The sequence below is a fragment of the Papilio polytes genome, unplaced genomic scaffold, assembly GCF_000836215.1.
Source record: "Papilio polytes unplaced genomic scaffold, Ppol_1.0 DF824146.1, whole genome shotgun sequence".
Lineage (NCBI taxonomy): Eukaryota > Metazoa > Arthropoda > Insecta > Lepidoptera > Papilionidae > Papilio > Papilio polytes.
In genome coordinates, this window is record NW_013525058.1 from 557,899 (window position 1) to 572,569 (window position 14,671).

At 33.4% G+C, this 14,671-nt stretch overlaps 1 protein-coding gene across 1 annotated transcript in view; it reads left to right on the plus strand.

Annotated features, from left to right (window-relative positions):
- Positions 1–2,269: 2,269 nt before the first annotated feature.
- LOC106111970 (facilitated trehalose transporter Tret1-like) overlaps positions 2,270–14,671 on the plus strand; it is a 14,606-nt gene continuing 2,204 nt past the window's right edge. Inside the window, exons 1-5 of the mRNA XM_013294190.1 lie at positions 2,270–2,525; positions 10,097–10,326; positions 11,245–11,568; positions 12,263–12,398; positions 14,226–14,449. Of these exons, the coding sequence (XP_013149644.1) occupies positions 2,453–2,525; positions 10,097–10,326; positions 11,245–11,568; positions 12,263–12,398; positions 14,226–14,449 (987 nt within the window). The 5' untranslated portion in view covers positions 2,270–2,452. The remainder of the gene's footprint in view (positions 2,526–10,096; positions 10,327–11,244; positions 11,569–12,262; positions 12,399–14,225; positions 14,450–14,671) is intronic.

The following is a 14,671-nucleotide window of genomic DNA, read 5'->3' on the forward strand; positions in this document are numbered from 1 at the left end:
TTCTTCTATTGACGATGCTAAACTTAAATAAGGTTGTAAATAAATTCTTAAATACGCGCTTGTACATTGATGTGTGTGAATGGATAGGCTACTTGTAAATGACAGTTTTGCTTCTTTTCGATTTACAATTTCCAGGTGATATTCACGACCATTAATTCTAACTTTAAACCGCAACCGTCTGCGACAAAGTATAAAAAAGCCACGGCTTCTAACCTGTCCGTGTATAGAGGTTAGTGCTATCAGGTGATAAGAACTTTAGTTATGTGTTTTCAGGGGTACACCTGAAGAGGTAAGACTAGAAAGAGATCGAGGTATTGCGTGACGTGATCAAGAAGGCAGTGAGGACTGAGGTGACGGAAGATAGATTAATTGGGAGATAGAGCGAGATAGAAATAGCGTTTATCTTACAAGGGTAAGTATAAGATGACGACAACAAAATTAAGCGACATTTTTGCATTGTATATTAGTATGGTTATGGAACACTATCTGAAGGAGAAATATTGGCCTAAAAATATAGTCTGTTATAAATGGAATTCAATTATCCCGACTTATAAATGATCCTTGTACGAAATTGTTTGTATAAAATTTGAATAGAACGTGATATTTCTGTTCCTTACTGGATTCTTATAAATCAAATCTTAAGAATTGTTTGTTAGAAATTCAGTCGTATAAAGCAGTTTAAGTATATGATGAAAGAGATATTTAATACTAGCTGTCGATCGTGACTCCGTCCACGCGGAATTAAAAAAAACAAAAGTGAATAGCCTATGTGTTCTTCCAGACTATCCTCTACATCTATACCAAATTTCATCGAAATCCGTTCAGCCGTTTAGGCTACAAACACTAACCAACATCCATCCATCTAAACTTTCGCATTTGTAATATTAGTATGAAGTATGATTGTTTGTATTTACTTGAAATTGTCGAATTTAAATTAGTTTTAAGAAGTAGATTAACAAGCTTAGTCTATCTTAATTAAAGAAATGTCACAAGTCCAAAGGTATTCTTAAGTATAAGAAAAAAAAACACGTACGTATTAACAATTTACAATAAGTTTTAATGTAAATTAAAGCGGAGTTGCGTCACCCGTTTCTTATAATAATAAAGTTTACTATAAAATCGTTTCTAAATTATAAAAGTTCACAATAAAACCGGAATGGACAGAGGAGACATAAAGTTCATTAACTTTTTTACAATAGTCATTTACATTATTTATTCTGTATTAATATAATATCCTTCAGATGCCGTGTATATGTCGTGATCTTACACGCGAGAGAGCAGTGCCAGGGACGTGTCAAAATTATTTACTACTGCTTACTTCTATGGGTTACCTACAAATAGCTGGTACTTATCCTGGTCCATTCATTATATGTTCTAAGATGGTGACTCATTCAATACAAATTAAAGTTTTTTCATACCACTTATCAGGCTTTTGTCTCGAATAATCTGTGTCCTGTCTTGGATTTGGTCGATTATTTATGCAAGTATGTACGTATTTCAGTAAATATTCTGCGCAAACGCATCGCGGCGCCGCCGGGCCGCATTTCTGCGTCACAAACTCCTTACAATACGTTACGTGCCTTCATTATTATGAGAAGTACTTTCTTTCGATTAATTCCTTCGAATTCACTTCCCTAACTGACTTTTGAGTCACGATGTGATAATTAATAGTCATTTTAAATACATTATTTGCTTAATTAATAGTTTAAATGTAGAGATGGATGTGTTTTGTAAAGGTGGGGATGTTCAAAAAGGAAATGGAAAATGCGTTCCACAAGTTAACAAGTAATTAAGCTGACTTTAACTTGAAGCTACCGAATTTTGAAAGCGAATAGTGTATGTCAGCCCTCACGGTACTCTCTATTCATTTATTTTTCTCATACTCATATTTTCTATCAAAAAAGTTTACCTTCGTTTCATTGGATTTTTTTTCGCTTTCAAATGGCAACTAATTTAACTTTAAACATATTAAAAAAAAGAAAATTTTAATTACGCACGCATAGTTTTCTTAACGCGTGCGTCTTTTGTTTAAAAACTAGAAAAGTATTGGATCAAATATCAAAATGGAGTCATTGATAACATCATTTTCACTGTTAAAGTAAGACAATGTGAAAGATATTCATATTTATAAAACAGTATTAAAAAATTGTTATTTTTACAGGATAGTAGTGAAGCATACCCTTAATTGCTATCAGGCGGCGGTCGCTTAAATGCTTGACACAAGCATATAAACAAGCAAACAAGCCGGCCGGCGATTCCATTGGGACTTATTCATTCGAAATTAGAATACGGTTGACCGCGCGCGCTTTCCGCGCCTTTTTTAACGACTACGATTCGAAACGAAAAAAATATGATTTCAATTAATATTTAAAATATTTTAAAATAGTGATAAATTCACTATATTTTACTTCAATTGTTTTTTAAAAGCCGTTATATTTTTTATTTATCCAAAATGCTTAAGTACACAGTAAAAAAGTATTGCTCGGAGGGAAGTAAATTTCATCAAATTGTTATGGTGGCGCTGAGTGAGTATACTTTTTAATTATTTAAAGGATATTACAATTTCGATTTATTTAAAAATAATAATTAAAAAGCCCTCAGACATTTTGCTAAAAGCTTTAATAGATTCTGATAAAAATCATTTATTTTTGGTTCATTTGACTTTGGTTTTGCCTTTGTAATTTTAAATGCATAATATTTTATTTAGTCCAAAAGAAACATTGTACTTTTATGGATTGGGTTATTTGCTTTGATTTTTTATAACATAAAATTTATTTAGAGATGATATAAAAATAAAAATTTTAAATCACTAGTATGTTTTATGTGTGAATATTAACACTAAAAAGAACCCCATAAAATAAATGTGTTCTTATATATTTTTTAAATGGGATGGGTCATTCGTCCTGGAGATAAGTGGCCAGTGCTTTAAAAAAAAGCAATGCATTTAATAAATATATTTGACTTCAGACAATCTAAGATTTTTTCTAATGTCCCATGATTTAAAAAACTTTTTTCTAATTTGTCTTTGGTACAAGTTATATTAAATTAAATCTAGCAAATCTTGATTCTACTGATTTTTTTTGTGACCTATAAAGATAGAGCTTTGACTTTTTTACTAATATTAATAAAATACATAAATCAACACTTAACCCTAATGTTAACTATTCGGTTATTCCGTTATATCGACTCGAGCGTGCGGCGTTTATTTTTTCTTTCTAATAACTCTAGTTGACAGTCGACCGTTGAGTTTAACTTGTCCATACAACTTTGAGAAATAAACTTCCTGCCCTATTATTAGTAGCCTACCATACAGTACGATTTGTTTTTTTTATACTTTTTATTGTCGAAGATCTCTACTGATTTGGATTCAATTGAAGACACTCTTTCACGGGAAGTGAAATTTTATTTTAACATAAATTGGCACATTTAAGTTCTTATCATGTTTTATTCAAATTGTATTTAAATCTATTTACTTTGTTTAAGATTTAAAAAAAAATCTTTTTAGATTGGAAACTGATGGTTTGAGAAGTAACAATATTTTTTTTCAACCCAAAAAAATAGTGAACTTTTTTACGTATTTTTTTTTATTTCAAATCTATCATGCCACTTTGATTCAATACTTTGTAGGTCGTGGTGTCAAACGAAGTGGCATTACACTTCGTTTTTAATACAAGGTCATCATTCGAGGACCTTTCTTTCTAACGGTCGCTTCCACAAGATCTCATCTAAACAATAAAGTCATTATCAATTTATTATCGAAAGTAGGTTTAACTAAATTAACAGTTATAATATAACCTTTTGCTTCGTTTATAACGTTAAAGATTTTTATATACAGGACAACATAGAAACACAAATTAACGATGAATTCTGCTTTCAAGAAAAGGTAACGCATCTTCGGTTACTCTAGTCTTGAGGATGTCTATGGGTGTCGGACCATTTAGACAACCAACTGCTGCGTTTGCTCTTTACATCGTTCCAAATCTTCACTTCTGAACGAATTTAAATCGTCATATTATGTCACTGCAGAAAAACTACATTGTTGTCTCTATTTTTCCAATAAAAATAAAAAGGATGGCACGATTATTTAATTTTTTCATAGGATAGCCAACATGTTTTTCAATTCAAATTGTCATGGCAGAACTATTCACATATATACTAATATTATAAAGATGGACACTTTGTTTGTTTGAAGGAAATAGGCTCAAAACCTACAGGGCCGATTTTAAAAATTCTTTCACCGTTGGAAAGGTAATTTATCTGTGAGTAATATAGGCTATATTTTTTACTTCTTTATTTTAACTATAAATTTCCCGCGTAAGGAGTCGCGGGCAAAATCTAGTCGCTTATAAATCTAATAAAGGGCAAGGTTATCAAACAAAAACACTTCATGGTTTTGTTAACAGAATCCATATTAACACTTGTTATTTAACATTTCCGCATACATACACACAGGTTAAAAAAATACGCAAACATTATATAATCTCGATCATTCTTTAATTAGTATTGACGTAGTTTTACCATCATAGTCGATTTGATGTACCCCTGGGTACAAGCGTGCTAATGTACCTTACGTTGCAAATCAAACGCACAGACGAAATACATACATTTTGACAGCTAACAGTGTAACGCAATTAAAAAGTTAATTTAATTAACATGTCGAAAAAACAACTTTGAGTTCAGATTACGCATTCATCATCACCATCATCTTCCTCCTTCTCCTACTCCCTTAGGGGCGCACCAGGTTTTTGTCCTCCACATAACTCTATCATACGTCATCTCAGTCATCACTCCCTTCTTGATCACTTTTCACGCAATCCATTCCTTTCTACGTCTAGATTACGCATTCAGTAATGTAAAAATAATCAAAATATAGTCCGGACATAATGCTTTGAGGTCATCTCTGTTCTGAGTTCGATTCGAACTCGAGTTCAAAGTATACTAAATTGTCTGAGTATTTATAATCAAGGTCCATCGTCCTCTGAGTTGACCATAATTATTGTGTCTGTTTTGTAACAGAAAAACGTTCGCCCTAACCAACTATAGTGCATACATAATGCATGCTGCATATACCCAGAGAATTTACCGGGTAATTTATTTTTAAATGTGAAATTCCTAAAAACAGCATCATTAGTATGCAGCATTCAAAGTACAAGGTGCACTTGGAGTTTTGCAATTATCCAATCTTAATAAATAACATTTAGATATAAGAAAGATCGATAAGAGAATAAACCCCAACAACTGTACTTTTATTCGGGAAATTAAATAATTTTTCTTTTCAAATAAGACAAATCGATTGCTCTTGTATTCATTTTAAAACAATTCATTGCGACTTGTCTACACTATTATAATAAAGCGTAAACACACAGTTCTTTGTTGCCTAAGATGTCAGCAATTACAGTATATTTTTGAATAATTCCTTTTTTAATAAGAAGCGCTACACTTACGTCACGCTATATATTTTTACGACATTAAAGTTAGGGGATACATATTTTGGATAAAAACCCTAATAAGGGAAAGAGACCATAAGTTGCTGCCAACATCAAGAAAGAAAGATTACTAAGGTTTGTCATGTCAAGTCATTTTGTCATTTGCTATTGATAATTCGACAAAAAATAAAATAAAATTTTCATAATTTCATGCGGATGAAGCCGCACAGGAACAGCTAGTGTGTTATAAAACTGTACTTTGTCTCCTTTAAAACTCGGTTAACAAAATCTAACGTGTGTAATTTGCATAACACAAAGATTAGTTTTAATAATAGACAAAGCTCTTATATTATTAAGATCGCGTGAGCTTTTATCGTAAGCACAGATGTATGGTAATAAGTGACTCGTGTCAACCGATTAGATAGTATTAATCCGTCTTTAAAACAATTAAAAACTAATTAAACAAATGAATGAAGCTATTACCATAAAAGTTTAGGTGAACGAGAGTCATTTCTATATTTAGAACGTACTTAGTAAATATACTTAAAGTCGGTAAAACGGGTTCGTTAAGACAACTTTATTCTCTGTGTCTGTGTTTATTGATCGTAGATCAAGAAATTAGAAAATTTAAATCGAGTATTTCGGAAGAAATATCTTTAAATTTAAAAATTGAAGTCATGATGAACATCAGGGATAAACACCGAAAATAATGTATAGATAAAGAATTTAATAAGCTTAATTAGTGCAGTAATCGACCATCGAAACTATAAATTAACTAGTGTAGTTACACTTTAGTGTGGGTAGGAAATAAATTTCCTCGGCCACATTTCCCTTTTTACCTTAAAATTAATCTTGTCAAATATGTGTTATTTAAAATATACATACTAAACCAGAGTTAACGGTACTTATATAATGTATGTATAAAAAACAACTTATAAATATTAAATTACTTCGGATGGTGTTTGTTTAAAACCAGTCCAATAATGACGTACTTTGCTGTCATTCTTTTCGTACCAACGTTAAACAGTATTAATAGAAACGTCACAAACAGAATTAATTATCCATTAAGTACCACCAAAAGGTTAGCGTGGTACGGACACTACACGAAGAGATGACAAACTACACGCATAGACAAGTAAGCAACTTAAATATGTGTGGAACAGTGGTAGAGCCCGCTTTAACATCGCATTGTAGGGTCGGCTCGCCCGGTGAAATACCACGACCACAGAAGACAGCTGTCAAGTGCGAACAATTCCGCATTTCGTCTGATGAGTGTGGTGGTGATGAGAAGAGACGCATAGGAAGAGGAAATATCCGCTTTATGTGCGTCTCCTTATCCGTCGATTAAGGGTAGGCGACGCATCTGCAATTGCAGATGTCTATGGGCAGCGGTCGCTTCGCCATTTTGGCGGATTCAGGTGGCCGCTTGCTCGTTTGCCATCTTATGTTATAAAAAAAAACAGTTGTTACAAATGTGTATGTGCAGCCATTTTAGCTGATTCAGGCGGCCGTTTGCTCGTTTACAACCTTATGATATAAAAAATGGAAGCCTGAATATACAATTTTTTAGGCGGGACAAAAACTGAAAAATGCCGTCTGTAGTCTAAGGTCCAGTTGTTTATATTCATCTGGAATTACGCAGAAATGTCTCTTTATTGGTCGTGCAATTGCGTATTACAGTGTAAGCAAAACAATCAAGACCAATAATTCATTGAGACCAATACCTACGCATGTTGTTTACGCGTGAAACTTCAGTCATAACAAGTTTAAGCTTTGATTAAGTTTGATTTAAGGACTCAATTAAATGTCTGAAGATTGTATTGTAATTAATAATTATTAACAGTTTATTACTTAGTGGTATAATAAAATATTTGAGTTTATAAGAGTCTAGATCTTAAGAAAAAAATCTTTTAATATCATCAGAAGTTATGGTTGGTATCTTATTGTTTCGCGAAATTTTATTGTAGTAAATTAGACTTGAGTATTCGAATAGTTGGGTTTAACAGTTTAAATTAATCGTCAGCATCTACGAAACCGGTTTTCTTAAATTTCAATAATTTGAATTCCTAATATTTCGAGATCGAGTATAGAATAACTCGATGACATAAGCTTCATAGTCGAAGAGCTATACCTTTAAATATACACCTTATATTACATTCCAAAAATCTCGTCTACATATTAAAAGGTAATTTTAACTTATTTGGTTTTATCTACAGATCAATGCAGTAGCTTTTGCTCGCGAATCCTTTCGCGTGAAATTATAAAGTGGAATATGTGTTCCTTTAAACTATGTTCTACATGTATGCCAAACTTCATCAAGATCCTTTTAGCAGTTTAGGCTACAAACTCTAACAAACATCTATCCATCCATCTAAACATTCGCATTTATAATATAAGTATGAAGTAGAATAGTATAATTCGACAAATACCAATTGTCATACAATTATAATAGAAATATATAAAAATATACGAGAAGGTCTTCACAACATAAGAAATGCTTTTCATCATTTTAAGTTTTCGCAAACATAGCAACTGGTACAAAGACAATTACTATTTCACACTAACTTACTTTCTAGGCGGTGACTAGCTCTATTAAACTACAACTGATCCGTTCTCTGCACTATTCGATTAATAAATCTCAGACCAGACTGGACACTTTACGTACACCTCATTCATGAATGTTAAGCGTCGAAGTGAACTGGTTCTTTGACATAATACATAGGGCTGACAATTTTCAATAAACGTGTGATACGCCAAATTTTGACTCGACAGACAGACGAAATATAAGCCATGATTGAAAATGATGGATTTTAGACGAATTTTTTTGACATTGGCAAAGCGCTCAGGAGTTATTGCACTTTAGATTATTTTTAACCACTTTGGTCAGATTAGTTAGTTTGTCGGACTATAGAACCGACACTGAAGGGAAAGAAATCAACCAGCAACTTGACAACCCTTTACTCTTTAACAAAAGAGAAAAAAAAAAACAAGATTCAGCGTCATATTATTCTGACCTTAAGATATTGATGTTAAATCCGTAGCACTATACACTATGCAAAGAGGTCAACTCTACAAGATGGCAACCCTATAACACCTAGCAACAAGTGACGATGGACCGGTCAGACTGCTCTATGTAGTCATCGGCCTCTGGCATTCTATCTACAAGGTCAAGTGTAAACTGCACACTATAATCGGGAGTGATAATGAATGCATTTGCGTGTTAACACACGTGACATATTGGACAAAATGTAAAAAACGATGGTTTTTTAATCGTTTTCAACCAAGTGGCTTGTGTATTAACTTACGTATTTAAATGTTATATCGATATCGAGAAAAATAAGATGTAAAAAGATACTCTTTTTAATAATCTTAATTTGAAAGGAGGTAGAAAAACTGTTTCAAAAAGTTTATACTACGACTTTTTCCTAATTACGTTGTATATTCTTGACAAATGTTATCAACATCCGTCCGATCCGAATTTATTTGGTAACAAACTCTTATATCCCAACATGAGTATTTCTGAAATATGTAAGTCGTTAGACCATCCTTAGTCATTTTAAAAAGTACATTTTGCTATATCGATGATACCAATTTAGATGATACAAACAAAAACATAAATTAAATGCCTTAATTAAAGAGAACATCAACAAACAGATTCAATGTACTCGGTACTTGTAATGTTCATTGTTCGAATATTTCATAATCACTCGACGCCGTACAGTCTGGCTATTGTTACACTACGAATTGAATGCTGTCTTAATGAATTTAAGAACGTTAAAATGTCAAATATATATCTTCTAGAATTTAAAATGAATTAACTAGTTGTGATTTGTGATACAAATAATAATGCAATATGGCGACAAACTATCATTACAAGTGAATGGCGAGCTTGTAAGCAATTCAAATCTAATGGTAAAATAGACACTTTTAGTGCCAGTTTAAGTGTATCCAGTTCTCTTCGAAAATGCGTTTTGTCTTTTCAATGACCTAGTATTTATTATGTTAAGAAGACTATCTTGGTTCGGAAGAGTTCATTAAATAAATTCTTCCATTACTAGGACGACATGAATTCGGATGTTAAGAATTACTTTTTAAAGAGGACGCCTTACCCTGTGAATATCTATTACTAGTGTAGACTTAACTGTTAACGAGTAGTCTATAGATAACTGCTACTTATTTGTAACCAGCTATAGTAGCTATTTGAAAGTCTACATTGTCTGTTGTAGATCTTTCTAGAAGCACGTGTATGCATCTTCTGACCTTGTACGACCTCTATAATTAAAACGAAACGATTGGCTTACAATGTTGAAGTAAAATTGATATTAATTGTACGAAGTCTTCTGTTTCTATCATCAATTGAAATTAGTTGAATAATTAAACTGACGTTCACCTTTTGTTATGCAACCGTTTGCTATGCATCTCCTATGTCGAGTTAGCCATATCATTAATGATTAAGATAACTGTTACTAGGTACACGTAGGTTTCTATTGCACTTGTTCAAGATTTTATTAACATTGGCTTTCTAAAAAAACTGATAGATTCTATTTGTACTTTTTAGACAATGGAAGCCTATGATTAGACATTATCAAGTTTAATAGCAGATGTTCTGATTCTTTAATTTTGTGATATAAAAGCAAGGGCGTCTCTGAACATTTTATTTTTGTTCACAGTGGTTTTACCAGTTTTCTCCTACGGCACAGCGATCGGATGGCTATCTCCAATGGGTCCTAAACTCATGTCCGAGGATACACCGGCAGCGGAACCAGTACATCAGGATGTGATATCCTGGATGGCATCAGTTCCGTACCTAGTTGGAACACCAGCTGTATTTTTATTCGGGTTTATTGTCGATAATTTCGGAAGAAAGAAGGCTTTGATGCTTACATCTTTGTCTATGGCGGTAAGTTATCAATTTTAAATCTCTAAATTATAGTAATAAAAATGTAAAATATCATAATTTTATTTAAAAATGCCATACTTATAAATACTATGACTACGGGATCCTAGACTATATTTCGTTTTTGTTTTCTATGTATGTGTCGATCGATTTTCTAAAAATTATTTTTTGATTTAATAATTTCACGAAAATAAAATAATAAAAGTGACTTTAACTTTGCACTATAATATGTGGAAACGTATTTCTTTCTTAAACCGTTGAACCGTTTTCAAATTTCAATGATTAAAATTTTATTCGGGTTCAAAATGTGAAAACGTATAACCTAGACCAGTATCCCACGTATATATTAACGGTAATATAATCAAGTTAAATTCTATATCCTATGCATGCTTGTTACATTTAGTCAGCACGACATCCATACAAAATACCGTTACTCAGTCACGTGCGAAAATTTAAGTTAACAGGTTTCGTAGTTTTAGCGGTTTGTAGATCTTATCGGTATGATTAATTTTAAACTTTTTAGTAAAACGTTCAGATAAATATCGTGTGTTTTGGGAATAACTTTCACAGATCTATCACATAAAATAGGTAAAAATATTTGATATAAATGTGGGAAAAAAACATGGATACAGATTTCCTAATAGAACTAAATTTCGCGCGCGACTCCGATTGCGTGGTATTAAAAAAAACAAAAGTGATTATTCTATGTGTTCTTCCAGACTATCCTCTGCATCTATACCAAATTTTATCGAAATCCGTTCAGCCGTCTAGGCAACAAAGAACCATCCATCTAAACTTTTGCATTTATAATATTAGTATGATTTTTAATCTGAATTTCATTCGATAAACTTGAACTACAAGTGAAAATAACTAAGGTGAGACAGTCTTAATTGGTATAAAGTTAACCTTACCTGTTGACAGGCATGTTGGTCATTGAAGATCTATTCCACTTCAACATGGGCGTTGATATTAGCTCGTGCGATAGTCGGATTTGGCGTCAGCGGGTCGTACGTCGTCACTCCTTTGTACATCAAGGAGGTCAGCGAGGATTCTATTAGAGGGACGCTCGGAAGCCTCGTCATCCTCTCCCAGAACTTAGGCAATCTGCTGGTGTACATCGCTGGAGAATATCTCTGTTATAACACTACGCTGTGGATCTGTCTCTCCGTGCCGTTAATACATTTGTTATTGTTCATCACTATGCCAGAAACACCATCTTACTTACTTAAAAGTGGGAAAGTTGACGTAAGTTTTTAAAATCGATTTTTTATATTTACCCTCAATTTAATTGACACGCAAATATATTCTCGTTCAATATAACGTTGGAATTAAGAGAGGAACGTTAAATTCTATATGGCGGCGATAATATTCAATTATTTAGTTATTCTGTGGAAATTGCGAGATAAAGTTAATTGATATTGTATTAAAAAGGGTTACCTAATGTATGTAATATTATGTGAAAAAAATTGTTTTGCCGAAAACATTTTTGTATTCAAATACGTATTTTTACGATAAATATGTAGATTTTATATAATGGAAATATTTATGCTTTGAATTAAAACGAAGATAAAAGTCTACTTGTACAGAGCCGCATTCACACAAGGGGAGCGCAAGCCTGGATTTATCAATTTAGGGGCGACAAATTTTCGTATGCATGTCCCCTATGGTTAAGACTGCGAGCCGGAGGGCTAATTATCCCATTCCCCTTATATACTATTCTTATAAGAAAACGAGTAATAGGGAAAGTGGATTTGACGGTGTAGGAGATGCATAAGAAGGGGAAATATCCCCTCTATAGACGTCTCCTTCGTAAGCAAGGCATCTGCAATTGCGGATGTCTATGGGTTGCGGTCACCTCTCCATTTTAACGGATTTAAGTGGCCGCTTGCTCTTTTGCTACCTTGTGACATAAAAGACGTTAATCTTTAGTAATTTGCAGGAAGCTCGTGGGGCATTAGCATGGCTTCGTTGCCGACAACCGGGAGATGCAGCTGTGGACTCCGAGTTACAGGCTTTGCTGTTAGAAATGGAACAGGACAGCTCTGTTAAATTCTTCCAAGTCCTCAAAGATCTGAGTAAGTACCAAAAAATTGTACAACTTGGGACATTAACAGGTTTCATGCCATTACGACAGTTGATGAAAGGGACCTTGCCAGGCGAGTCTGTAACATTTAACTAATTAATATGAGGTCCTAAAGGGTTGAAAACAAGCCTTAAGCATTTAAGGCTTGCTGCATAGTAAAGACAACTTAGTTTTTAACCATCAAAGTGTTTACAACCAGTCAAAATGATTTTACACTATTTTTTTTATTCTAGTATTGTTAAAGCCTATTCGTGTAAGCTAACGTTATTAGTTCTCCCGTTACATAAAAATGTTGTTTGTTGAACGTTTTTAAAACACTCAAAATGATTCCCTTACACGTGGGCATGTCAGTAAATGTACAGTACAGAATACACAGCGTCATTCAAGTGTAAAGACTTGACCTACTGTTTTACTCTGTGGCATTAACGGTAATGGTGCGTAGGCACAAGTGGTGACAAAACAATAAGTTCCCAGGGCCCGGTAACGAGCTCGTGTCTACTGGTTGTTTACATTGTGCTTCTTGTTAGACTCTACTGACACTAGACTCGGAAGTTTTCTAAATAAATGCTTGCAGAAGAAAATACGATTTAAGGAAAATGAGTAAAGAAATGATGTTTAATTCAGTCTAAAGCGGTTATTATGATATTGAATAGATTAGCAATATAGTGTAGGGTGCAGGAGAGGGTTCCCCCCCCCCCCTAGAAAACCGATCGCTGACGACGCCAATACAATATTATATAGCGTCTATGTTATACGTTTAGTTGTGATCTACGGTTTTGGCTATAACCGGAAATCTTCGTAACCGATGTCAAGTGGTTTCTACCATATATGAAAAATAGATATTCCATATTTAAGGTAGATCCTAATAACTCAAAAGTAACGTAAAAAAACAGTAAGAATATTGTTCATTAAAAAAACAGTCTAATTTAAAGATATCGATGTTATTTACGATTATTGTCTATGCAACGATCGATTTCATATTAAAGTTGTAGAAAAACTTACAAATATATTATTAAAACAAGATTTTGCATACTATAGAGCTTAGCAACCACGATGATGTATCGTGATCGATATCAAATTATCATAAATGATGATGGATCAACAATTATATCTCATTAATTTTGACATTTAAGACCTGGCCTTCAACGTGGCTTTGATACTCGTGTTTAAACCTACATGAAAAAAACATTATTAATTAACCATAACTTAACAAACACAATTACAAAAGCTATCACCACGCTATAACGTGTTCATATAACATGTACAATGAGGATAAAAAAATACGAAAAAAACAATAAAACAAAGTCCAACAAAAACTAAAGCTAACAAACTTAATCTTAGTGCGGCAGTAATTCTGTTTGAGATGGTATCCCAAATCTAAAACAGAAGTATTACTGCACTAGCACGAAAGGTGAATGTTTCGATTTTGTCGATGATTATTTTTTCGTAAATTTCCGTACTCGATCGCACACTACTACAACTAAAGATTACTTTATTTATTTTTATTCGAAGATTTTTTTTATGATATACTAGCATTCGTCCGCGTGGAATTAAAAAAAACTAAGTAACCTTTATGTTCTTCCAAGCTATCCTCTACATTTATGCCAAATTTCATCGAGATCTATTCAACAGTTTAGGCTACAAACTCTAACAAACATGTATGCATCTAAACCTTTGCATTTATAATATTAGTAAGAAGTAAGATTTAAATTTCTTTGCTTTAATCATAAGATTCACATTGCATTTCGACGCAATATCGGAATGTCGCGACGTAGTTCTTTCATGTTAATGCATACCTTTAAACAAAGCTTTGTTTCAGTATCCGATCGGAACACGTTCCGTGCATTCCGCATTACGCTGACTATAACACTGGCCCGGGAGCTATGCGGATGTCTGGCTGTGTTACACTTCGCGTCTCTCATCTTCGGCCAGGCGAGCGGCGGTTGGGTGCTCAATGCCAACCAGCAGGCGACTTTACTCGGCGTCGTACAACTCATCGGCTCTTGTACCGCTTCTACTTTGGTCGAGAGAACTGGTAGAAAGGTGAGTTATTTAACATTGGACTTGTTCGATTTGATCTCATATTTTTTAGTAAATTTCGTTAGTGCGGAGGCCAAATTTAAGTTCCTTTTTCTCTTTACCATCCTTTTCTTATAAGGAGAGGTTGGGAAAAGGGAAGTGGTTTTACGGTGGAGGAGATGCATAGGAAGGGGAAATATCCTTTTTATGTGCGTCTCCTCCTCCGTCGTATAAGGGTAGGCAACG